Source organism: Carassius gibelio, chromosome A11, assembly GCF_023724105.1.
Source record: "Carassius gibelio isolate Cgi1373 ecotype wild population from Czech Republic chromosome A11, carGib1.2-hapl.c, whole genome shotgun sequence".
Lineage (NCBI taxonomy): Eukaryota > Metazoa > Chordata > Actinopteri > Cypriniformes > Cyprinidae > Carassius > Carassius gibelio.
In genome coordinates this window covers 26,858,191-26,886,042 of record NC_068381.1, presented here as the reverse complement: position 1 = coordinate 26,886,042, position 27,852 = coordinate 26,858,191, and the positions used below count along the sequence as shown (strand labels likewise).

Genomic DNA, 27,852 nt, shown 5'->3' with positions numbered 1-27,852 from the left:
TACTTTATTTTCACCAAGCACCACATCCTCCTACATCTTCCTATATCTCAAAATAACAGTCTTCTCATTGATAAAGCCATCAACACACAGTTGCTAGACTCACAGCAAACAGATGACATATGAGATATGTAACCATTTTTGGTCAACACGTCTAAACATGACTGCTCTCACAGTTGTGCTCAAAACAATAATACTCATATTTCTGACTCCATATACAAACACATGCTTGAACGTTCGCTGGGACAAATTCACACGATGCACTAACATCCTTCTTTAGCCATACACAGTTATCACACACAAAAACATCCACTGACCTTAGCTTACTCTTTCTTTCCCTCTCTCCTGATGTTCGGCTGCTTTTAGTGGGTCTTGACCAATGTGCCTGCTCAGCAAGGGTGAGCCAAGCACTGTAGAGTGGGTGTCTGAGTTGCCTTGGCAACGAAACCTCACAGCTGGCTGCAATGGAAACGTAATTGAAAGAGAAGAGCAGACATTCACATACTGGGTAGGCTTGCATTTTCTCAGATTCGCTGCTGGACAGGTTGTTGTCATATATTCAACAGTCGACGGCTCCAGTTTTGTGCTGTCTGTGATCAGACTGGAAGCGAGGATGGAAAACAATGTCTGTCCAGTGACTCTAGGGTTAACATACTGACAAAACCTGCACTCTCTCCCAGTTGAGGATTACTCTGGGAAACGGCTTGGCCCCTAAGGATTAATCTAATTTCACGTTAAATGGATTAAACCCTTTTAAAGCTGAATACATTATTGCCTGTTGGGCCTCTCTTGGGAAAAAAATGTATGATTATCGTCTAATTTTTTTTCCGTCATTTAAAAAAGTAGGCTAAACTTATGATTTAGCTATTTCAATCAGCATTTTCTTCCAATGTAATCTGGTGTCAGCTGAAAGTGTTTTCCATGCATATAAGCCTTCATTCAATGATTCTTAGTTCAGTCAACGTTTTTAAACTCTACAACTGCTCGGAATTGAATTTGATTTCTGGGAATGAGGCCTAATAATAAATGAGCCATCATGCTGACCTCTTTTAATGCTAGTGTAAGTAATCAATCAAATCATTCTTCAGATTTATTTTCTCAGAATTGATTTACTCAGAACACATATAAATAATCCAAAATGGTGGTCATGACAGTAGTTTAAAGAGCTCACAATACTGAACTTAATTTAAAAATGCCTTGTGAAATGAAAATTTTAACCGAAGCTATAGTTTTTGCATCACAAAAAAATCTCATACCTTTCTCTGAGTCATACTAATCACAAAAAAACTATAACCTTTCACTCCTTTGAGCTTCACACCTCAAACTAAAATGACAGAAAATGAAATGAGAGATGCCTGCATCTCTAATCAATTTCAAGTCTCAAATTTATGTGATTTATATCTCAATAAGTATAGCCTTCAGCATCAGATGTGTTTATCTCATTTTTATTTCTTCTTATTTTATACCCTCTCAAGGGAAAATTAATTTAGCCTCGTGCACCTAATGAAAGTAAAACGACTCATCCAAACAAATTTCTGCCTGATTAACTTAATGTCACAATGATCTCAGGCATAAATAAAAATAAAAAAAGTATAATAATAATGTAAATAAAAATCTAACATAAAAACATTTCATGCCACCTGATTTTACAGACATTAAAATCACTTGCAAACACTTTCTTATATCCATACTCATTGGAACACAGTCCCGAGGCACTGGATCTGTTAGCAGCATACAGCAATCCATACTCATTAATTGTATTTGTGCCCAAAGACAATGAGTTAACATGCCCCCTTGAGTCGTATTCTCCTGGAGAAACTGTTGATCATTGATCATGCCTTTCTTGACAAACCAGATCCTCAGGGGATGTCCATGTCCAGCAGAAGCTGGTCTATTATGAACAACCATGATAAGCCACAGACACATCTCTACAATGCTGAAGAAAACAGCTCTCATGGATCTCAAAGGCCAGGGAAATTCTGTAGCTCTCAATCTTAGAATGTAAATCAGAGCAAAAATCATCTCAAAGAAGCAGCAAACACATCACGCAGCACTTGGAGTTCAGAATTGGTATATAGGAGAGACAGGAGAGATCTCTTTATAACAGCAGCGATGGATGGTGCAGTCATGTCTATTCTCGCATAAACTGCTCTACCAGAAATTAGTGTTTGTGTGCCGTGGGAACTCTTAACAGCTGCAGCTGCCCAAGTGTCTGACTCAGCACCCCCATCTCTGCTTCAGCCTCTAAATGCCAGTATGTGTATGTATGTGTGTGGAAGTTCAAGTTCAGAAAGCTGACTTTGATTTCTGGCACCAGCACCGAGGGAAGCAGGTGACCTAACAAGATTGCAAATATTGGCTTCTTGAAAATAAGTAATAAAATATTGAGTGATGTTATGCTAAAAATAAGTAAAACATGCTCTGATAGAACATGACTAAATCCAAGGAACATTCCTTAAAATCAAATCCTAAATGCCTCAATATTTGCTTCTCAGGAAAATGTTAGTTTCTTCTAAATATGTTTTTATCTCTTCAAGAAAACTAATTTAAACCTTATATTTTCTGAATAATAAGAAAGATCAAGAAAAAATGATTTAATTAATTTATTTGAATTCCATTTTTCATACTGTACATTGTTGTGATGCCTGAATAAATTTCTAGCATTTAAAAATTGTAAAAAGGTTTACACATATTTTATCTATTTGTACATCTACACTGGAAAAAGTCGATGCCTTGAAATACAATCATAGCTGTACAAATTAAATTCCATCAAACTGACTTAAAAACATTAGATTAATCTTATAACTCATTTAAAAAGTTGTAAATTGCTTCATGTAGAAACAAGTCATAATGACTTATTGATCACACTGTTTTTACAGTGTAATATAATAATTTAAATGAATAAGAATTTTGAAATAATCACCCCCTTATTTGTATTTGTCATCATTTTAATATGGTGCATCTCTATATTACATTTTTGCTAGTGATTTGAACAATGTGACCTTGCATTACAAGATGTACTTTGAAGTCTTCCATAAAAGCCCAGATGGTCAACCTGACCTCAGTTACCTGCTCCTCACTGACCTTGTCTCCGTTGCTCAGTTTTGACACCTCACATCCCCTCGCTGGTTCCTTGTGGAATATATGAATTATCCATGCATCCGTGGCTGTACCTCATATCTACTCCTCTATCTACAGTATCTCTTTCTGTTTGGCAAGTACAGAAAAAGATGTTCTTTCAGCCTGTGTGGCCCTTTTCTATACTGTATTTACCTCTCCATTCTCTCAATCGTTCTTTCTTTCTGTGCCGTTCTCTTTTAGTGGTGTTTTTCATCACTTTCTCTGTGTGACAAAGTATTTCTTCTCCTGTGCCCAAAAATGTCTCTCTCTCCGTGACTCATCCAGTAGAGATCCTCTAAGGCCACCTATACTGGGGCCAGATGCCAAGGCCTGTCACGGAGCCCATCGATCGAGAGGAAAACCATGGGCAACGCTGGCTCCACAACACCACAGCAGAAGCCCTCATTGCTGGCACAGTTAACCCTTACCTCACCACCTCACTGAAACATTGCTCATACTGTATCCAAATGTCATCAAAGTGTTGCAATGACAGATTGAAAAGGCTGTACATTATACCTTTCCTAAATATGTCCATTTCCAAAATTAATATAAAACCCAGAACTACTTTGTAAACATTTAATTTAGCTTAATTTATAGTTAGCAAATGAGGTAAACTATAGTTATGTGTGCCTGCTCAAAGTCACACTGCAATAATCTAATCAACCTAATGTGCTTAACCCTCGTGTTGTGTTTCAGTAATTTTGACCCGGTTTTCTTTTTCCCAAAAATGCTAGTTAATATTATAGCATTGGACTAAAACGCCCAAATTTTTCTTTTTCCCAAAAATGCTAGTTAATATTATAGCACTGGACTAAAACGCCCCGATTTTTCTCACTACGGATATAACAACTTCCAAAATAAATAAATAAATAATAATAATCTTTAACCCATCTTTTTATACTTCTGTGTTCCTGGTCAAAAATGATCAGCCTACAAAATAATTACTTAAAAATGTGACCCTGGGTCTTAAATCACTGGGATATATTTTTAGCAATAGCCTAAAAAACATGGGTCCAAATTATTGATTTTTCTTTTATGCCAAAAATCATTAGGATATTAAGTAAAGGTCATGTTCCATGAAGATAATAAATACATTTTCTACTGTAAATATATCAAAACATAATTTTTGATTAGTAATATGCATTGCTAAAAACTTGATTTGGACAACTTTAAAGGTGATTTTCTCCAGGTTTTTTTTCTTTTTGTTTTTTGCACCCTCAGATTCCAGATTTTCAAATAGTTGTATCTCTGCTAAATATCGTCCTAACAAACCATACATCAACGAAAAGCTTATTTATTCAGATTTCAGATGATGTATAAATCTCAGATTCGAGAAATTGACCCTTATGACTGGTTCTGTGGTTCAGGGTCACAAATGTCTTGTTATTGTATATTATAACCAAATTTTTTTATTTATTTTTTACTTTGCCAAACATAGCCAAAATTATCCACAAATTAGGATAATTTTTGTACTTTATTTTCTTGTTTTCTTTTAATTAGTGCAATTTTTTGCCAAATTTATCCACAATTTTTTTTTTCACCGTGTTTAATTAAAGAAAACAAGATGACAAAAAGATTGAATCAAAGATTTGGTGATAGCACGATGAATGATTTACAAGCAATTTTTAAAAGGCCGGTCATTTTGGACAGGGAACACAAATTAGGTACAGGATTTTCAGCACAGTGCAAGGGTTAAACAGTGACAGCTGAGAGTGTCAAATTTCCTTCCCCTCTAGGCTGAACTCAAAAGATATTTTGGGACTATTACTGTTTGTAAAAACCATTACATTTTCAGTGATCTGATATGATGAGCATCTAAAAGAAAAGTCTTACATCTGTTTGGGTTTGGGAGCAGGTCTCTCAGGGAAAGAGAAACCCAGAGAACTCATGCATGCACCACACACACACACACACACACACACACACAGGAACACAGATCTACAGGCAACTCTAGTGTGTTCAGCAGGTGCCCTATTTGTTATTTTCTGTACAATCCATGTCATCTCCAAAATTAAGACACAAACATAACTGTAAAATGTTGCAAGTGTTGTAACTGTAAACGCTGAGTTGAGTTATTTAGGTTGATAGAAATGGATATCAGGTAACCCTGTTGTCACAGCTCTTTGAATTAACCAATCTGAATCCCTGACAGAAAAAGGTTTCCCATAGAGTAACCTATTTAAAGGCTCTCATGTGTGACTCTGACAGTGTGCTCGCTCTGTACGCAGTGTTAACCTAGTTAAAGCTAAGTCAGCAGGACTTTTGCTGGCTCCTGAAATTCCCCAGGTACTACGTTAGCCTAGTTACAGAAGATGATGAACATCTGCCATATAGAACAGTTGCTCAAGCAAGACAAGTTTCTCAATAGGCAACATTCTTTTCTGTATCCTCTCTTTTACACCTATACCCGATATTTGAATAGTTCAAAGTGTAATTTCACATCAGGTCACATCAGGTGATTATAATATTCAATTCAATGATTTATTCATTATTTGTGAATTGTTAAGTGTATATTTTTTCGAAATTGAGATTTATACATCATCTGAAAACTGAATAAATAAGCTTTTAATCTATGGTTTATTAGGATAGGACAATATTTGAACCAGATACAACTATTTGAAAATCTGAAATCTGGTGTGGAAAAAAATCTAAATACTGCCTTTGAGTTTGTCCAAATGAATTCTTAACAATGCATATTACTAATGAATAATTACGTTTTTATATATTTACGGTAGGAAATATTTAAATTATCTTTTGTGGAACATGATCTTTACTTAATATCCTAATGATTTTTGGCATAAAAGAAAAATCTGTAATTTCGACTAATACAATGTTTCTTTGGATATTGGTAAAAATACACCCCGGTGACGTAAGGGTCACATCTGGTTTCAGCTCTGATTCATTGTGCATAATGTTGCAGCAGATTTACTAAGAAACGGTTGGTCCCCCCATTATGCCTTGGGAAAAATTACACTGGGTGTCTAACTCCTCATTCTGAACTTTTAAGTAAATTCTACACCAACATTTTTTCTGCAACATTTCTTCTTCTTCTTCTTCTTCTTCAAAAAAGAGCCCTATCACCAGAGTTGTGCAATTACTTTAAACAACAACTGTCCTTTCAAATACTGTCTCTGAAAAAAGACCAATTCGCAAAGGACAAACTGAATGTCATGACAGAATCCAAAATTAATTCAAAGTGTTGCAGCAGAGGCTGTTTATAGTGACAAATTATATGATAAAGCAGTTGAAGCACCAAATGCCATAATAATCTACCAAAATTGTTTTTGTTTCATATAACAGAAGTTACAGAACATAATTCAAATACTAGTAATTAAACTTAAACAGTTAGGACCTATTGTTGAGCATACCTTAGTCATTTAGATTATATGGTATTATAAATATGTAATAGTTAATATTCTTAAATAGGTGCAGCTTATTCAATATGGCCAATTATTCAATATTTCTAGCTAATATTCCAATACAGTCATGTTACATATGTTAAGATATAGTGATTCTACTTGGTAAAATGCGAAGGAAATCCTGCACTTTTCCCCCAAGCTTCCCTGAGAAAAGGAAAATAGGATGGGTTACTATTTTTAGTCTTCCTGATCAACATACTACTTATTTGATTTCACTTTATTGAGTTTACATACACATCTTTGGTGTTGAGTTGTGTCTATTTTGAACAAACTGCATAAGGATGAGACAAAGACTTGATTATGTCACACAATCACATCGACCCCAAGAAAATCCTTTACTACCCTTCTTTCTTTCCTGTATCTAAACATCGCTGTCAGATCCGTAAGGGTGGGTTCAAAGTGTAATGAAACCCTCACATAAATGAGATGGGTTTGGACACAAAGGGGCAAGCCCCTGGTCCCTCTGTGCATGACGTGGGTCAGGTCCACTCTAGCTACACAACCTGAGACTATCTGCTTTAAAAAATTAAAAAAGAAGGGGTGAGACATTAATGGACTAAAAACCACAAAAGCATTGACCACAACAGGTTATCTCACACAATGGACACACATGACAAATGCTTTCCTTACCTTGCAGTGCCTCTTAGGATACATAACACTTCATCATGATGCATTCTTAAAGCTGGGGCAGTTTTGGAATATAAAGACACCCACTTCACCTCCTCGGTGGAATGTAAATTTCTGCAGACTGTTGTGGATGTTGCACTAAATGAACAGCATTCAGCTTCCATATGATTATTTTAATCAGTTGTCTGTCGGTGGTCGTTTCCAGCGCCCACGTAGTATGCTGATGTAGATGTGCACTAGGATTTTGTCTTCCTGTCCGATATTTTATCGTCCCTAAGCCCTTGGATAATGTGCAACACTGTAATTCTCACAATGCTGCGTGTAGTCCTTGTGTGTGTGTGTTGCCCCCCTAAACAAGACACCCTCATTCGCTCATCCCGTTTAGTCTCCTGGGATATGTAGTTCTTTAAATTATTAACATTAAATAGCGAACCGCCTTTTTGCACTACATTTCCCATGATGCACTTGGAACAGATGGACTCATTGGAACCGCTAAGTGCTGTGATTGAGGATGCTTGGAGAGTAACTGTAAATCCAAACTGTCCACAACGCATAAGTTATGTATTTTCTTTCTTTCTCTCTCTCTCTCTCTCTCTCTCTCTCTCTCTCTCTCTCTCTCTCTCTCTCTCTCTCTCTCTCTCTATCTATCTATATATATATATATATATATATATATATATATATATATATATATATATATATATAAATATTCAATATATGGTTCTTCTATGTTGTTAAATTTAATCGCTGTTCTGAAAAATAAATAAGAACAACAAAAATTTGTTGTACAGCCAACAGACACATAAAAGACTTCATATAATACTGGGATACGGTATCAAATGTATGTGTAGCTGTCAGGTTGTTATTCTCCAACATGTATGGTTTAAATATCGAATGAATTCTCGGGCAGTTCAGAAAAGTCTCAGTTGATGAAATACTGCCGCCTTCTGGAAATGGCTCTACGTGCTACTTACACTACAGTGATAGCGAGATAGCACCTCTAAAAGTATAAGTGCAAACTTTCGAGCATCAAACACACTTTTTAAATAATTTAATTTGGTCATAAATGAGACTAAATTAGATTGCATGCGATTAGGTCTGTAATTGTTGTCTCTGTCAGATGAAGTTTTTTTTCCGGTTGTTTGTTGCTTGAGCAACTCATAATACATTCTAAATTAATTTTCTAGATGTTCTGGAAATAACTTCGTGAATTAGGAACGAATAGGGAATGACCAATATATAGCACACATTCTTACAATAGGATACTTTATTGTCATGATTATATAATTTTTTTTTATAAAATACAAAATAAAGTGACGCCGTGCCCGTGATGGTAATAAAAAAATAATACAAATATAAACTAAAATGAACAAACAAATACAAAATTTTATTCATTACTAAAATTACTTATCAAAATGAAGAAGAAAAAAAAAACGTAAAAATAAATAAATAAATAAAAATTCGCCCTTATTACGCCTAAATGATACCAAAAATAGTTTTTTTTTTAAACTGACACTATCATCTATTTAAACATACTGAAAATCTAAAAGGGTAAATGAGATGTTTCAATATCTTTCCATTTATAACCATAAATAGTGGTAACGTAAGTGATATAAATTTGGTCATCGTTTTAAATTGTAATGGAAAGAATGAAACATTTGTCATCTAACGTTACCGGTATGTGGTTATTCTCTGGGATTTCCACAACCAACTCTCTCTTTCAAAAAAAAAAAAAAAACTTCTGTGTGAGACTCAAGTGCAGTGCCTTTCTTCAGAAGAAATTAATACCGTTTTATAAACCGATGCTCCATTTAAAAATAATTGTGCGCTCTATTATAAAACCAAGTTCGCTTTTACGAGCATTGATCATGGCTTCCAGTTTCTTCCAAAAATCATGGGTCCTCTTTTAGACATTCTAAAAGATTTAAAAATCGTTTGGCCACTTTGTTTAATTTCCCTTTTAAGAACTCAAATAAACGTTAAAAATTTTACTGTAGTAACAGCCACTATGTTTGGCAAAAAATAATAATGATAAAGTTACCGTGGTAAATGAATGTTACACTTAAAATTCTGTTTGCACATGTTTTTCTTAAGTAAAACTAAACAGTCAGAATTAAATAAAATAATATTCCACAAAACTGAGAAAATATTAAAAGCAGAAATATTGTTTTTACAGAAAATTTCTACCAAATCTCTTTTTCGAGGTCGATATTTTCGATCAGGCATGTATTCGGACGATACCGTTGTGCGCCACATAGCTCTGAAGGCCCTCTGTCGTTCTAGCGCCGTCCGAAACAACGAGCGAGCACGACCATGAAATGTTTAAGTTTCTCATCTGATTGAAATCTACAACATCCTGGTTGTTATTTCGGTAAATAGCTTTCAAACATTTCGCGAATAACCCATATTTCCTTGTCATAATAAGATTTGTTTTCAGAAATTATAATTATAGCCTTTATTTCGACTATAACGTTTGTTAGCCGACATGCTAACGATGAATGGCCAACTGACTAACGCTTGCAGATTTAAGCGCTGTTAACAGAATAATTTGTGCTGATTTTGTGTCACGTGAAGTACAATTACAAGAACACTTATTTATCGATATTTTTCTCCGTGGATGTTGTAAGTCGAGGAACGATCTAAAGTGAAACTTGTTCCGCCATGCAGTGTTCATTTTGTCCTGCATACATTTGGTTTGCCTTAGAGCTACTATTGAAAATGCAAAATGTTTACCCTAAACTTACTGTTTGAAACCCAGAATATTTATTCTCTGAACACTAGCATTTTTAAGTATGCATATGACCATATATGGAACGCATTAATATCTATGCGGCGTTTTAAGCGTAACGTTGTTGTGCTAAAAATAAACTCAATGTTTGCCTTCTAAGAAGTCGTTTTGCTGTCCTCATCTTAAACTTTGATACATATACAATCTCTGTGGGACTTGCTTTTAGGTGCTGGTTAATCTCTTTGTCTTGAGCCTGAAGATTCAGTGACAGCAGCCATGTTTCTCTACAACCTGACCCTGCAGAGGGCGACTGGCATCTCCCATGCCATCCATGGAAACTTCTCTGGTAACGATACATCATTGAACAACAGCACTGTGTCCTGTGTAGTTTCTGGAATGCAGACTTTTTTAATTATATTGTAGATGTGTTCATTTGAAGTGTTAGCATGAATTAAGCATTATGTTTAAACCGTAGGTGTTTCTTTTTTTTTTACTAGGAACTAAGCTGCAGGAGATTGTTGTTTCCCGTGGGAAAATTCTGGAACTGTTGCGTCCTGATGCTAACACTGGTAAGGTCCACACGCTGCTTACTATGGAGGTGTTTGGTGTCATCCGATCCCTCATGGCTTTCAGGTTGACTGGTGGTACTAAAGGTGAGCAACATGGTTCTAATTGTTTTTTTTTTTTTTTGCATGGTTCATTATAAAGAGATTTGAATTCTTAATATGGATCTCTTCTCTCATTTTGCAATAGACTATGTTGTGGTTGGAAGTGACTCTGGCCGTATTGTGATCTTGGAGTACCATCCTTCTAAGAACATGTTTGAAAAGATACACCAGGAGACGTTCGGCAAGAGCGGCTGCAGACGTATTGTGCCAGGGCAGTTCCTCGCTGTGGACCCAAAGGGCAGAGCTTTTATGATAGGTAAAACTACATGTAGTAAATTCTTCAAAGTAATAGTAGTTAGACACGAGTTAGGAGAGCAGTTCACCCAAGAATGAAAATTTGCTAAAACAAAATATATGTACTCTCATTTAGGCAATCCAATATGTAGTTTAATTTGTTTTTTCATCAAAATAGATGTGTAGAAATTTAGCATTATATCATTTGCTCACCAACAGATTCTGTGTAGGCAATGGTTGCCATCAGAATTTAAGTTCATGCGGCTGATGAAAACTTCACAATCTTGTGGAGAAAAAAAATGCATGTTTTTAAAGATGTTTTTAACTTCAAAATGTTGCTTCTGGCTAAAATATCAGTTCAATAAATGTAATGTTGCTTTATTCAGTGAAAAAGTAATCTTGTCTGGATCAGCAGAAACATTTGCAATGATCAAGCACCATTTAAAGTTCCAACGCCATTCTAAACCATTTTGATGTGAAAGGACAACAGAGGATGGACTTTTTCAAGTGGAGGGAGCGTTATAATCCATTAAGGACTGGTATTTTGGCCAGAAGTGACAGTTAAAAGTTAAAATGCCTTAATTGTGGATCTGTTGCTTAAAACATGCATCTCTTTGCTACACAAGTCATTAATTGATGGACTGAAGCTTTGTAGATTTACTGTGGTGTTTTTATCAGCCATTTGAACTCTTTAATTCTGTAGGCACCCATTCAGTGTGGGGTGTAAGTGTTTAACATACAGTTTGTGGTGGTCTGCCACAATATCAACTCTGACTGCCACAAATAGATTTTCCTTAATTTTTGTTTTACTATTTAAAATGGGTCAAATCTTGCTTCATTGTAGAGCACCTCTCTCTCACATGATGGCATTAATATATGGTGGTGCCACCACAAAGTTAGTGTTAGTCTATGGAAAAACTGAGGATGTAATGCTAAGTTTCAACAAATCCGTTCAGAAGAAAAACAAGCCTAAGTAAATTTTCAGCAAATTGTTATTTTTGGGTGAAAATTTGTAATCAAATTTATGCATTCTCCCATTTTAACAATGCAAATTCAATTTTCCCAGGTGCCATAGAGAAGCAGAAGTTGGTATACATCCTGAATAGAGATGCAGCTGCTCGCCTTACCATCTCCTCCCCTCTAGAGGCCCACAAGGCTAACACACTCGTCTACCATGTGGTTGGTGTGGATGCGGGCTTTGAGAACCCCATGTTTGCCTGCCTGGAGATGGACTATGAGGTCAGAGTCATTCTTCTTTTAATGTTTAAATGAAACGTAAGGAGGCAGTGGTGTTTGATATATTTCGTCTTATTGTAAATGGTAAATGGACTGCATTTATATAGCGCTTTCAACAGACCACATGGCCATCCAAAGTGCACATTCATCCATTCACACACTCATTCATACACCGACTGCGGTGTCAGCCATGCAATGAAAACATTAATGTTTTCTCTTTGTTCTTGGGTCTAAATAAATGCGACTTATAGTCCGGTGCGACTTATAGTCTGAAAAATACGGTAGTAGTATTTTTGTCATAGATTGATTATATTTATTAATCGCAGAACGATATCTTTGATTACATAATCATGCAATAGAATCGTCTGTGATTATGAATGCGATTTTGCGTAGCTTGTCAGTGAACTACAGCTCTGTGTAGTAAATGCTGCTCCATCTGAAAGCATGTGATGGAGATTTACTACTAATAACATAGCCAGCTTTACTGATAAGGTGCGTATGACATTTTCATCCAATTAATCATGCAGCCCTACTTAAAACTTGTGGAATCACAAAATGTGGTTTTAAATTTTGAACTTGCAGATTAAAAAGTAGCTTTGTCATAATAACAGCAGAAATATCTATTAGTGCTGCAACAACGCGTCAACGTCATCGATTACATCGACTACAAAAATAGGTCGACGTTAGGGCTGCACGTTTTCAAGTTTTTCATTAACCGTTAACCGAGGCCCTTAGCGGTTAATACTCGGTTAACCATAGTGTGCGCCAGGGTTTCCGTTGTCCGGTAATTTCCGGACATTGGCCGAAAAAAAAAAAAGAAATGTCCGACAAAATTTAATCTCTCTGGTCAAATTGTCCTATTAAAACTGCCTAATAATCTCGCCCACTAACACAATCTGAAATGTATAAAGCAAATATACACCGACCTTTGGCTATCTTATAAAGGAACAGGCTCTAGTAATAGTTATGTAACTTTCCGTGTTTAGGCGATGGTAACAAGCAGGCTCCGCGGCCGCCTCGCTAAGGCTATAGCACTATTCGGATGGGACTAGTTTTCTAAACTACGTTTGAGTTTCGATTCTTACCACCTGACGTCTGTGATTTTCATGTACCAATTCGGACGGGACTAGTATCTCAGTGTTTATTACAGAGGTGGGAGGGTCTGATTTGTGCATCTGGGCGTCACAGAGATCACGCGCTGTGTATGCGTGCATTGCATTCATTCAAAATGATTGCCATTAGTATTATTACACAATAAATACTAAATGGCTAGTATAGCAAACCTTGTTAATGTGTGGTTCTTTTTAGTTTAACTTGTTTTCCTTTTTTTTTTTTTTTTTTTTTTTTTTAATGTAACTGAGTACATAAATGAACGTGAGTAATCTTACCTGATGCTGATATTACAATAGCCGGTATTAACTGTTTACGCGATCTTGCTTTTGATTTTATTATTTGTATTTTTTATTATTATTATTTATTTGCCGCTAAGCAAATCTATCAAACATCCGCGCGGTAAGAGCATCTACGGTTATTCACGTTGGCCAAAACACACAAGGAATAAAATATCACCGGCAATCACAGACATTCGCATTCCGACGGGATTAGTTTTCTCAGAGGATCACTGAGTTTGCTGAAAAACGGTAGGTAATTTGCTCTGGAATTATCACAGAGGTTGTGTGAGAAAAACACAGACGTGGCAGATTCGGACGGGATTAAAATCACTAAGTACGTCTGTGAAACGCAGATTTCTCTAACGACCCCCTGTAAAACTAGTCCCGTCCGAATAGGGCTTATGACTATGTTTGACAGGTACAATATTTGAAAATCGATAAAAAAAATTTTTTAATTACATTTATATCTGAATTTATGTCAACCTATAGACTTTCAAATATTTAAAATGTCATGAATTAATATGTATTTCTGTACAAAATGACAAACATATTTTCCTATTATATTTTGCCTGGAAACGCTTCCAACAAGGCGTCGGTTCTATTTCTAGCATGCACGCGTCGAGCCGCGCCTGAGCCGCGCGTCTCACGCAGGCAGTCGGCAAGCTCTAACCTGTTAACATGGGAGCCGAATTAAAAACAGACACGCCACGCAGCTGAGATGCTTTCGCCCATCGCCACGCATCCAGTGTGTCCTGACCGGCCTAATGATGCCCGGGTGTTGGGTGTTGGCTGTTGAGATTACAACAACGTTGTACTTGAAGTATATCTAAGCACTGTATTGCGATACTTGCATTTTGCCCCGTCACTGTCAATTTTAAAGTGCTCCAACGCTGTACTTTTTTTTTGCCCGCTTCATATTAGAAAAATGACTTCTTCTTGTGGACATTACAAATGTCTGGGAGCGCTCTGGCGGTCTCTGGTGTTTTACAAGTAAATTCAATGCACGCCATTGACGTCACTTAACCGAGCAAAATGTTTCACTCGGTTACGCAATTTTTAACGGTTAATCGGTTAATCGGTTAACCATGGACACCCCTAGTCGACGTGCATGAAATGCGTCGACGCGTCACACTGTTTGTTTACATCTCGCGTAATGGCATACTGGGAATGGAGGAAGTTGCATTCTATCACAAAAACAGAGACCATTGTTATCAAAAGTATGTGAATACTTTAAACAGAGGACAAATAAAATGGCCCTTTGTTCCCTTTGTAAAACCGATATGGTGAACCACGGCAGCACAACTGCGATTCGCGAGCACCTCAGAGGAAAACATCTTGGCGCTCTCCGGTGTTAGAGTTTAACTGGTTACCGTGTGATCTGGTGACCAACTTCCTGGTTCAGGTCTGATATTCTTGCGCTTGCGGCATTCTGAAAAGTTGATGTTTTTAACTCGATGTTGTGCGGACGCACCTGGAAAAAACAAGCGCATCGCGCTTCCATTATGAGCGCGCTTATCGCGCGCCTGCATTTGAAAATAACGAACTTGAGCGCGCAATAGACGTGATATGTGAAGGGCCCCTTCAAAGACCAGTCACAAACCACCGAGCTACCCCGAATCAGCTCCAGATCTCTGGAAACCATGCTAAACCATAGCAGAACCCTGACTACCTTTTATGGTTTGTGATGCTAAAGAACATTTCATGACGTCTCAGACAACTGTAAATTTATGGCTACTGTGGTTTAATTATAAATGCTATCACAAGCTCATTTACCATAGTAAAATTTTCTTTGCCTCTTATTTATTTTATACTGTAAAAGCTTCAACCACATAAGTTGAAAATGAATAAATGTTGAAATATTCTATTAAAAGTTGAGGTTTTTGTGCATGTAACCAATGCCATGATACTTTTTCACTCTGTTTTTTCATGCTTTTACAAATACAGTCAGTCAGGTGATGCATGTCTGTAACCTATAATTATAAATGGTTTTGCAGGAGGCAGATAACGATCCCACTGGAGAGGCTGCTGCTAACACACAGCAGACTCTGACCTTCTATGAGTTGGACCTGGGCCTCAACCACGTGGTGCGCAAGTACAGCGAGGCACTGGAGGAACACGGCAACTTCCTCATCACAGGTACTGACCTTTTTAGAATGTCAGGGTGTCACAAATTTCAAAATGCTAGATAGGGATTCACAAGCTTGTGTGTCGCAATACCTTTAACCGACCACATTTGTTATCTAACACTTATTTCAACATAAAAAAAAAAAGCTGTGAATCTAAATTTAAGTTTGGGGTCAATAAGATTTTTATTTTAGCAAATTTAGCAAAGGTGTTATTAAATTGAATAATAGTGACCAAACAGACATTTATAATATTACAAAATATTTATTTCATTTTAAGATTGAAGTAATGGCTGTTATAAATTCAGCTTTAACATCACAGGAAATTATATATATAAAAAAAAAAGAAATAGAAAACATTATTTGAAGTTGTAGCAATATTTCACAGTATGTGTTTTTGTTGTATATATTAATCAAGTTAATGCATCCTTGGTGAGAATAAAATCGTACAGACCCCAAATATTGAACAGTGTTGTAGTTTACAAGTAATGTTCTCTGTTGCTTTTTGTCAGAAATGATGAATATCATGTCTCTTCTCTGACTGTTTGGTGAAGAGATTGTTTTGATATCTGATCTTTATTGATTCAGTTTTGCTTTTAAAGGAGGAGATTGTTAAATGTTTTATGAGTTTGTGTGGATCTGACCTTTCACCCTGTGTCGCAGTTCCTGGTGGTTCGGATGGTCCCAGCGGTGTTCTCATTTGCTCTGAGAACTATATCACCTACAAAAACTTTGGGGACCAGCCGGACATCCGTTGCCCGATCCCACGCAGAAGGGTGAGTTTGTGTGATCACAATAAACGAAATGCCTTGAAATGTCCGAACAGCTAATAGTATTGAAATGATGAGCTTTTCATGTCTCTTCTCTGACTATATAACTGGAGACACATAAAGACCTCTGATCATAATAATCATTTTTGACCTCATGTGGTTAAGTTCTCAGTCATTGAGATTACAGAAGAAATTAAACAGATGTGAGACGTGACCACAGTGCTTTTCTCTTGCAGAATGACCTGGATGATCCTGAGCGAGGCATGATCTTTGTCTGCTCTGCCACGCACAAGACCAAATCAATGTTTTTCTTTCTAGCCCAGACAGAACAGGGAGACATTTTTAAGGTTACTCTGGAAACTGATGAGGAGATGGTGAGTACACAACCAGAGACCTAACTTTTTCATCTGTATATTTTTCATGGACATGCAGAGGTGTTAAAGTAAAGTATAATTACATTAAAATACTTGTGTTGTATTCCATTGAGCTCAGAAAGTCTGCATTTCATACTTAAAAAAGTGCAATTAAAAACTCCTTGAAGTTGTGCTTGCAACTTGGAAACTTTCAACCCAGGCTTTGAAGAAATGTGGGTGCATGACCTTACCCGAACACAGTTGATGCTAAAAATTTACTTTTATGCAAATAAAATGCATAGAAGAATTTTCCTACCTTTTTATATCTGTTAAGCAGATATTCATGGATAAAGGTGTGTGAAATGCTGTAAAAACCTCTGCTGAAAATTGCACGCCTGCATAAATGCACTATGATAACTGACTTTGAATGTAATGCAGCATAGTGGTTTTATTAATGAAACTCACGGATATAAAGTGAATGCTGTAATATAACATAAGGCACTTCTATTAAACTGGAGAGAGAGAGAGAGTATCAGAATACACACATGAGAGGTTAAAATGCTGGAAATTGATATGATATCTGTCTGGATTAAATATCTATTAATATTTTAGGTGACCGAGATCAGGATGAAGTATTTTGATACCATCCCAGTGGCTACAGCCATGTGTGTTTTGAAGACTGGCTTCTTATTTGTTTCTTCAGAGTTTGGAAACCAGTAAGTTCCTGTTCTATATTGTACATTCTTTCATTCACCTAAAAATATAATACCTTTGGTTTGGTGGCCTTTCCCCAGATTTCAGTGCAATAACTAGATTACTGAAGCTGATAATAAGAGTGAGGAATGTGGGAGTAGAAGTTTCAGTTAGCTGAAACCTTTACAGTGTATTCTGTAACCATACTTCTCTCATGTTCTCTTTAACCCGAAGCATTTCATTAATCCTCACTGTAGAACACATTGTGTTAAACGGCTTTGCAAATGTATTTAAAAAAGAAAAATGTGTTTGTCAGCTACCTGTATCAGATTGCTCACTTGGGTGATGATGATGAGGAACCCGAGTTTTCCTCTGCCATGCCTCTGGAGGAGGGAGACACATTCTTTTTCCAACCTCGACCCCTTAAGAACCTTGTGCTGGTCGACGAGCAAGAAAATCTTTCTCCTATCATGTCCTGCCAGGTGCGTAAATGTGTGGATTGCAGTGAAGTTAAATAGATTACAAATTTTATGTTGACCCTAAAGCTGGGATTTACTGACAGGAAGAGGGATTACAAGTTGGCATGAGAGCAGATGTTTGGGAATGATTCACTGCTTGGATGACTTTGCAGTATTGAGCAGCTTGTTTTGTAGTTAGCAAATTGCAGAGTGTTTAGTCACCCATCAGTATGGTTAGTTGAGTGTGTTAAACACGTCAGACTTTTTCTTTTCTCCTCTTTGTACCATCTGTTCCCTTATGTAATGAAGAAAACGAATCCAAAATTCCTCTGTAAGTAGTGTTGAACCCACAGACAGTTTTATTTACCTAATTTTTTTTACTGTACTCCAGATTGCCGATTTGGCTAATGAAGACACACCACAGCTGTATGTGGCATGTGGCAGAGGACCCAGATCTACACTCAGAGTTTTGAGACACGGACTGGAGGTTTGTGTTGCTAGGAGTTACATTTCCGTTGCAGCTTTCACAGCATGTTTGCAAAATAAAAATTGACACCCACTGCATTAATAGCAAGTCCCTTGCAACTCATGTGATTTTATTGTTTAGATTCTAGGTTTTTCCAGAGACCATTTGTTTTAATAAAAATAATGCATGTCATTTCAGGTTTCAGAAATGGCTGTTTCTGAACTGCCAGGTAACCCCAATGCCGTGTGGACTGTTAGGAGACATGTAGAAGGTAAAAGACCCATTCATAAAGTGTGTCTGCATGTACATCAACTATGTAGACAAGTTATTCTGCAAGCATTTCTCTGGAGAAATAAAGTATTGAGACACATCACTATGGCACAGTTATTTTTTTGACAGGAAGGAAACGTAGGAATGTGTTTAAACCTTTTATGGTTTTGACTAACTGCATCAAGATTCTGAGTCATGCAGGACCACACTAGCTGATTTCTTGGTGCTTTTTGTAAAAGTACTTCCTAGATTCTCCCCTTGATGCACAAATTTAGTTTTGCACAATGCTCTCACTTGTAAGAGCTTTTCACGAAGTTATTCTACTAGATCAACAGCATTCATTGACTTTTGCTTGGCATGCAGAGTGTAGGTTGGGCTTTCAGAAAAGTTACTGTTTGCCAGATATTTCTCTGAAATCATGTGATTTGCTATTAGATTCTTTGCCCTGTGCATGCAGCCTGAGCTTAGCAAGGTTTATTTTGTGGTCTATGTACTGTAGTGTTTGAGGTAATCAGTTTCATTTTGACAGTGCAGTTTTGTGAGAGGTAAGCAAACAGTGAATTATGGTTTCATTCTCAATAGAGGCTTGTTCATTCACTGAAGGTTATTTTTTTTATTTTTTTACCATCACAGAAGGGATTTTAAAGATTTAGTTAATGCGTTAAAATGCATAATGAAGACAGAATGACAGTTGAGTAAATGGTAACTCTTTTTAATGTTCTCAACTCACACTAACAAATTGGATGTTTTGAAAGATGCGCACATAACATTAATTGAGCAAGTGATTAAACATTTGATTGAATTTTGTCATTTTTAAGTTTCGGTTTCCTTTTATGGTTTCCAATTTGCCCGCATTTGGCAATAGTTTCCAACCAGAATGTTGTGGGTTTCCTTTTCACAGATGAGTTTGATGCCTACATCATTGTGTCTTTCGTTAACGCCACCCTGGTGCTTTCTATTGGAGAGACTGTGGAAGAAGTGACAGACTCTGGTTTCTTGGGCACAACACCCACCCTGTCTTGCTCGTTGCTTGGGGAAGATGCACTTGTACAAGTGAGCGACATCTCTCTTAACTACATGCACAATATCCCATTGAAACTTTTCTCTTTCCTTGTTAATTGGATAGTTCACTGAAAAAAAAAAAAAAAAAAAAAAACTGAAAACAATTTTTTACAGGTTATTCCAAACCTGTGAGTTTTCTTCTACCGAACACAATATTTTGAAAAATGTGGGTGACCAAATTGTCCACAATCTTGAGTTTTTTTTTTTTTTGTGTTCAGCAGAAGTCAGTCAGTCATATAGATTTGTAAAAACATAAACTAATTTTGGAAAGCTATTTTTTGGGTGAACTATTCCTTTGAATGAATTAGTTTATTCCCAAGACATAGATTATGCTTTTCCATTTATCTCATTCAAATGGGTTTTACTTCATTTGCTGGTTGTCTACAGGTCTACCCAGATGGGATCCGTCACATCCGTGCAGATAAGAGAGTGAATGAATGGAAGACCCCGGGGAAGAAGACAATTGTCCGATGTGCTGTCAATCAGAGGCAGGTGGTCATTGCTTTGACTGGAGGAGAGCTGGTCTACTTTGAGATGGACCCGGTATGTTGTCGGACATACTTTTTATCCTATGTTGTCATGTGAATTTTCATATTTTGTTTGAATGATTGTCTTTCAATTCAAGTTTTCTCTCTTTCTTAACAGTCCGGGCAGCTGAATGAATACACTGAGAGGAAGGAGATGTCTGCAGATGTGGTGTGCATGAGTTTGGCAAATGTGCCCACTGGTGAGCAACGTTCCCGTTTCCTGGCTGTTGGGTTGGTGGACAACACAGTCCGCATCATCTCCCTGGATCCATCCGTAAGATGATCTTCTATTGGTCAGCTGATTTAGGCTTTAAAACATGGATCCAAGTGTCCACTGAAAGCTTTACTGTAACAGGCCTTGGTGTAAATTGTGGAATCACTTTTTTGCACAGGACTGTCTGCAGCCGTTGAGTATGCAGGCTCTTCCCGCCCAGCCAGAGTCTCTTTGTATTGTGGAGATGGGAGGAGTTGAAAAGCAGGATGAGCTTGGAGAAAAAGGCACCATTGGCTTCCTGTACCTCAACATTGGCCTGCAGGTAAGAAACTCTTGTTTGCTTTGGGTGATAACATAGAAAGGTGTGCATTTCTCTTCTGCAACATAAAAAGGTAAATGTGGCACCCTTAATAGTCAGCAAGCAAAAGCTGGTAATTTTTAGCTGCAGTGTGACTGTCCTGTTACTTGATGTCATGACTTGCTTGTTTGCTTGCTCACTGTTATCACCTCTTTGTTTGTAGAATGGAGTGTTGCTGCGTACTGTTTTGGATCCAGTGACTGGAGACCTGTCTGATACTCGCACTCGGTATCTCGGTTCTCGCCCCGTCAAGCTTTTCAGAGTCCGGATGCAGGCCCAAGAAGCTGTGAGTAACCTTCACATTTGATGTCTTTCACAATGGCGCACAGCTTGCCAATTTGCTGACCTGGTTAAATGACTTTTAATTGTGCAGGTTCTGGCCATGTCTAGTCGTTCCTGGCTGAGTTACTCATACCAGTCCCGTTTCCACCTGACTCCATTGTCATATGAAACCTTAGAGTATGCATCAGGGTTCGCATCTGAACAGTGTCCTGAGGGTATTGTTGCCATTTCCACTAACACACTGAGGTAAATGCACACACACACATTTTGTATTCAGTCCATAATGTGAACTTTAATGTTCTCACAAACTTGAGTTTCTATAATGTCAAGCATATTGTGGTTGGCTTCACATATTTCAGTTCCAATATTGCTACTTTAAAGTGTGATTACTTATAATTGACCAGTGATCTGATACTCGTAGATTAGAAGATAATTAAGATAAATTAAATGTGCTTGAATGAAGCTAGTCTTGGGCCTAAAGTTTCAATCCTTAAACCCTTTTTCCATTTTGGGATCAAATATGACCTGTATGCTGCTTGACAGTTTTAGTGAGATGTACCGTGAGATTAACCTTAATGTTTACTTTAGTTTGAGAGAGTTTAGCAACTCTCAGAAGTGTAGACCTCTTATCTTTTTTTTTGGAGGTCTGTGCTAGATGCCCTTTTGTAGCTTAAATTTTGTGATTAAAACTAAAATCACTGCTATTCAGGTCAGCTGGCATTTTATCAACACAAGACTAATTCTGACAAACTATAGCCAGGAAACAGGAGGTTTTGACCTTCCAGATTTCATAATTCATCCAACCTTTAACTGTTGTCTTAACTTTTTACTCTGCCTTTAAATTCACTGTATGCCCCTCTCACCATCTCCCTTAGGATTCTGGCTCTTGAGAAACTGGGTGCCATCTTCAACCAAGTGGCTTTCCCACTGCAGTACACCCCTCGCAAATTTGTCATCCACCCAGAGACAAATAACCTGATTCTAATCGAAACGGACCACAATGCCTACACTGAAGCCACCAAAGCCCAGCGCAAGCAACAGATGGCTGAGGTCAGTGAACCTGTCTTTCACAGGGCGCGATTAAAAAAACAATGCTGCTTTTATTTTATCTTCATCTCTTCTGGAATTTTTTCCTTATCTCCTGTTTTAATATTCTCTTTCTCCCGTCTGACTCACACACTGGTTTCCCAATGTAATCAGTGACTGAGACAGAATTTCATTGCTTTCTTGTCAGAAGTTGTCCGTCTGTTTTGTGGTAGCGTTTTCACAAAGCATGCTTGCAAGGGTAATTCCATGTTGACGAGCTGTAAATATGACCAGCCCTGTGAAATGTGCAAGCAGTGGTTACTGTGGTGGTCCTTCAAAGATAAATCATATTGATGCCATTCTTCAACCGTTTTCTGCGGTGTAGAAATGCTACTTCTGAATGTATTGCTTAACATAGTTCTCTTGTTTATCTGCAAATTTTTCCAAAACATTTCTTATATACATTATGTGGCCATAGGTTTGCGGGCCGCCACTTATAATTAGGGGGTTTGTTTTGATACCAGTGAAGATGAATCGTAATGAATCATACTTCTAGACAAAGTTGCGCTTCCAACTTTGTGGCAACAGTTTGTGGAGAGCGCAAGTCTATTCCAGAATGCCCCTGTACACAAAATGATCTAGTGGTTACGGGACAGATTGACTTTACTGACTTCCACAAGCCCAGACCTGAACCCCACAACTACTTTGGGATGAATTCAGACTCTGTGACCTTGACCAGATCCTGAACTCACTGATGCTCATGTCTGATTGGTAGCAAATGCCGACAGCCGTTTTCCGACGTGCAGTCCTACGCCTGTTAGCAACCAATGAATACAATGACAATTGCTTAAACGTCAAATGCAAAACGAGCACATTGATGTACGCTTATTTTTAGTCATATTGTATCATAAAAACTAAAATAGCTTTTTTTCTGCTCTACAGGAAATGGTGGAGGCAGCAGGGGAGGATGAAAGAGAGCTGGCTGCAGAAATGGCAGCAGCTTTCTTGAACGAGAACCTGCCAGAAACCATCTTTGGGGCACCTAAAGCAGGCTCTGGACAGTGGGCCTCACTAGTGCGCATGATCAACCCAATTCAGGGCAACACACTGGACCTGGTGCAGCTGGAACAGAATGAGGCTGCTTTCAGGTGAGGAATGTTGAACATATGGTATGAACAGGACAATGTAGATTTGTATGCAACTCGACTTGCACTTACGTTCATAATTCAAAACTTCCTTCCCATTCTACTCAGACCATTTGTTCATAATTTAGAATGGCGACCAGTGTTAAGTTGGTCTCTTCCATGTCCAACCTCTTTCTCTGACCTTAGTTTCTTTTTACGTGTATCTTTTCCAGTGTGGCTGTATGCCGTTTTTCCAGTGGAGGTGATGATTGGTATGTGTTGGTGGGAGTTGCCAGAGACATGATACTCAATCCACGCTCTGTTGGTGGAGGTTATATTTATACCTATCGGCTAGTAGGAGGTGGGGACAAGCTGGAGTTTTTGCACAAGGTGAGCAAAACAGGAAATGACCAATGTTAGCTAGGGGCTCAGGAATGTGGATTTTCCCACAAATAATTAAATGTGCTATGCTTAAATGGATTTCTTCATCACAAAATGAAACATTTTTTTTTTGGTGTAGGGCCAAGGCCCAAAAATCCCATGTTATGAATGTTTGTGGTCCAGTTTATATAGCGTTTAATGATGCTTTAACCAAGCTAAGTATCGGTTATTTTTCTGTTAAGCTTTCTCTTAAACAAGATAAATGTAAAAAATGTAATTGATTTGGACATTGGTTCTGATTGACAGACACCCGTGGAGGACGTGCCCCTAGCTATTGCTCCCTTTCAGGGACGAGTGTTGGTTGGAGTGGGCAAACTCTTGCGCATCTATGACCTGGGGAAGAAGAAACTTCTTCGCAAGTGTGAAAACAAAGTGAGATGTCACAATCACATATTTTTTGTTTTGTTTTTTTCCAGAGGAAATGGACGAGCTTTTTTTCTCTCTCTTTAGAACATTGAATAATACGAGTAATGTCAATGACGCATTTCTCTAGTACCTTGCTGTTGATGCATAACCACATGAAAAATATTGAAACTCAAGTTCAGACCACAAAGTGATACAGTACGTCACTGAAGTGTTCAAGTTAAGCTTGTAAATAAATTAATCTGCACTGATATAAAGTGTGAAGCGGATATATTTGAAACTGTTAACTGGAGCAAAAATGTTTCTCCTGCGATGCTTTTGCATGTCTTTTGGCATCTTTAAAACATGTACAACCTGCTTAACCATGATGACTGAGTCTCCTTTTCTTATTCTTGCAGCATGTTCCTAACTTGGTAACAGGCATCCACACTATCGGGCAGCGTGTGATAGTGTCCGATGTTCAGGAAAGTCTATTCTGGGTGCGCTACAGGCGCAACGAGAACCAGCTTATTATATTTGCTGATGAAACCTATCCTCGTTGGGTCACGACCGCCTGCCTGCTTGATTATGACACCATGGCTGCTGCGGATAAGTTTGGAAATATCTGCATTGTAAGTATGATCACCTGTTTGCTTTTGAAAAGTCACCGATGTATCAGATACTGAGTTTGCTTGCCAAGTTAGTGTACACACTCTGATTTCAGTAGTATTTTAGTGTCAATAAACTTGTAACATCTGACAATTTTAAAGAGGTGTAATTTGTTAGCAGTGGCAATGGAGGACAAAATGCACATGTACCATTTTTAGGGAGAATTCAACAACCTTTCGAAAAAAGGACATTTTACACCATAAACTGAGTTGTCATGATCTTTATAGATTTGCCACCGATTACGTACTCATTTAATATTTATTTTCAGGTCCGCCTGCCTCCCAACACCAGTGATGATGTTGATGAGGACCCCACAGGGAGCAAAGCATTGTGGGACAGAGGATTGCTTAACGGAGCATCACAAAAGGTAGAAGTTTCTTCTACCCTCAGTACTCCACTCTCCCACATGTTCCGGATAGACTATTGGCACGAAGCTGTCCTGACCACTTGTTCCTCATTGTTTTAGTCCGTCTGGTTGGTTTTGTGGTTGCTGTACTCCTTGCGTGCGCACACACAAACCTGTACCCCAAAACATTTGGCAGTCCACACTCCACTCTGGTTCTGAAACCTCAGCAACAAATCTTGTCCTCTCGCCAGAGATCATTATTTGCAGATTGGGAGCATGGAAATGTTTTAGGTGGACACGAGGGAAAGTCCCAATTTGCACATCAATGACTTGTGTCTAGCTTTAACGGACATGCCTAAAACGTGTGTAATCAGGACTGAGCTGGTTTAGGTGCTTGCTGTAAACTTATTGTGGAACTTGTCTAGGGATGCACAATACATCATGAGCATATTAGTTATCAGAGGATATTTATTTTATCTTTATTTTCCAGTGTTGGATATTTAACTTCTATTTGTTATCTCCACTTGTTCGATATCAGATAAAAAGTTTACGGTAGCTTATTGCTTAGTTGAATGGAACTAAAGTGTAATAATAGGAGTGCTGTGTGTTTATACATTGGAGTCAAATTCACTAGTTAGTGTTTACACGAGATTTAGATGAAGAAACAAGTAAAGGTTATTTATACCTAATGCTATGTTTATCAAATTTTGTTTCGGACCACACAGGTTCTAATCTAACACCAGAATAGTTTATTTCATTTAATTAAGCTCAATCGCATGTTTTAAGTTAATCAGCATTTACTAATCACTTTAATTACTGCAATGCATGTTTATGCTTTTATTTTGAATGAATAATCTGTGGATCCTAGAGAAAAATTGTTCAGTTTCTAAACTGATTAACAGGCTTTTTTTTTTTTTTTTTTTTTGGATTAGTATTTAACCATCTGCCATAGTTTGTAAAGTTTAATTAATTTTCATTTACTTTTATTTTAAATATATTACAAATTATATCTAAATTATAATCTTAATTATAAATTATGAACCAATTATATTGGTTATTAGTACTTATTAGTATTAGCCAGAGTTTCAGTTTATATTTTGCAATCTTTGCCCTGCGGAGGACACCATGCCCTTTGGTATATGGAAGTAAATTGCTTAACCTTCATAAAGACTTTTTTTTTTTTTGTTTCAGTTTTGCTATGACAAACAAGTCTTGCACAGTCTAAATCTGTCAGAAACAGCTTGAGTGAATCACCTCGCTCTCTCTTTACCTCTCAAAATGCACAAATGGCTTTAAATCACATCAAGTCTAAAACCATAAGTGTACTGCACGCTGCAGAGTTGACACAGGAATTGTCTCTTGCACAATCGAGGCAGTGTCGCATCATCTCAAGTTTATCATTGCATTTGTTTGTAAATCTAGTCAGTGTTTAAACCATTCAGCACTCGTCTCCTAGAGACTGTGCACTTGTGTGCACTCGAAGCGCACACACACAAGGCTGCCTTGCATACAGATCATGAAATCAGGCTTGCACTGTTTAAGCGATTGTGCAGCAGTTGCTCCATTGTAAAAACAAAAATGCACTGCATGATTAAACTTGTAGGTGAGAGAATTATTTTTGAGAAATGTAAGCCTAAATTGTCCCCCCCCAAAAAATCCATGACTTCAATTTTTTTCTTCTGTTGATTACAGGCTGAGGTGATTATTAACTATCACATAGGAGAGACTGTGCTGTCCCTCCAGAAAACAACCCTCATTCCTGGAGGATCTGAGTCTCTGGTGTACACCACGCTGTCAGGAGGCATTGGCATCCTGGTGCCGTTCACTTCTCATGAGGTACAGTTCCCTAAATTGTGAATAACCAGTAATTACACAAGGAGTGCTAACATGCAATGAGCTTTCATAAGTCTAAAACCACTAAAGCAGAAGAGGTGAAGTACTCCAGTCAGGCCACTTTCTTAACTTCAGGCCATCAGAGTATAGACCGTTACACATGTATGGCGTAACTTCAGTTTCTTAATCTGTTTGATAGCTAAAGGAATAAAGGTTTGCCACAGTTTATTTTGTGATTTAACAAGGTTTTTAAATTGTTAAAATAAGTATTTGTATCATCTGTCTTCAGGATCATGACTTCTTCCAGCACTTGGAGATGCATATGCGCTCTGAGTTTCCCCCTCTGTGTGGTCGTGATCACCTCAGCTTTCGCTCCTACTATTTCCCAGTAAAGGTAAGGACAAACACAGTTAATACACTACACAGCTGTAATAATAACAGAAGTTTTTAATTAGTTCTTAATTAGCCACTTATGCTTTGAGTAGTATCTTAAAGAGAGAGATTTGGGTAATTAACTTCACTGGTTGGCCATCTTTCTCATTGAGTTTTCTTGTATGCTTCCAGAATGTGATCGATGGAGACCTTTGTGAGCAGTTTAACTCCATGGACCCACATAAGCAGAAGAGTGTGTCTGAGGAATTGGACCGCACACCTCCAGAGGTGTCGAAGAAACTGGAAGACATCCGAACACGCTATGCTTTCTAGTGTCTTCTAATCTGGAAAACGCAATTGTTTTTCGAGGTTTCCCATTGGTGCGGCCTCAAATCTTTCCTACCGCAAGTATAGGAGTAACATTTTGGCTACTGCTGAAGGAAGTTCCCCCTTTAACTGGGGCCAGCTGGGAGTTGTCACCGTCCCAGTGGTCATTGACCTTGTCCTCCTTGAACTGACTGTTGGCACTGTACTCTGGACAAAGCATCTGTTTTATTTAGTTCATACTAAGTGCATAGTGACATATTTTCAGAGGAATGTTTTCATGCAAATTACTACATCTGCTTGTAAACAGGATTGACTTTTATATGAATGGACTTGAAAAATGTTTGCTTATTTTGTAGTTTCCACAATGCAAATTAAA

General features: G+C 37.7%; 1 protein-coding gene and 1 non-coding gene across 2 annotated transcripts; both read left to right on the top strand.

Annotated features, from left to right (window-relative positions):
• The first annotated feature begins 9,395 nt into the window (after positions 1 to 9,395).
• LOC128022754 (splicing factor 3B subunit 3) lies at positions 9,396 to 27,852 on the top strand. The gene is made up of 27 exons (XM_052610549.1): positions 9,396 to 9,534; positions 10,118 to 10,237; positions 10,389 to 10,544; positions 10,645 to 10,815; positions 11,860 to 12,032; positions 15,415 to 15,556; positions 16,207 to 16,319; positions 16,550 to 16,687; positions 17,279 to 17,382; positions 17,676 to 17,841; positions 18,209 to 18,304; positions 18,482 to 18,554; positions 19,455 to 19,606; positions 20,003 to 20,158; positions 20,261 to 20,416; positions 20,535 to 20,678; positions 20,878 to 21,000; positions 21,088 to 21,242; positions 21,872 to 22,046; positions 22,965 to 23,170; positions 23,380 to 23,536; positions 23,834 to 23,959; positions 24,349 to 24,561; positions 24,867 to 24,965; positions 26,637 to 26,780; positions 27,067 to 27,171; positions 27,342 to 27,852. Exons 2-27 carry the CDS (start codon positions 10,168 to 10,170, stop codon positions 27,480 to 27,482), a joined length of 3,654 nt encoding a protein of 1,217 aa, XP_052466509.1. The 5' UTR covers positions 9,396 to 9,534; positions 10,118 to 10,167; the 3' UTR covers positions 27,483 to 27,852.
• On the top strand, positions 16,049 to 16,131 carry LOC128022864 (small nucleolar RNA SNORD111). The gene has a single exon (XR_008186017.1). It is a non-coding gene; the product is annotated as a small nucleolar RNA SNORD111 (small nucleolar RNA).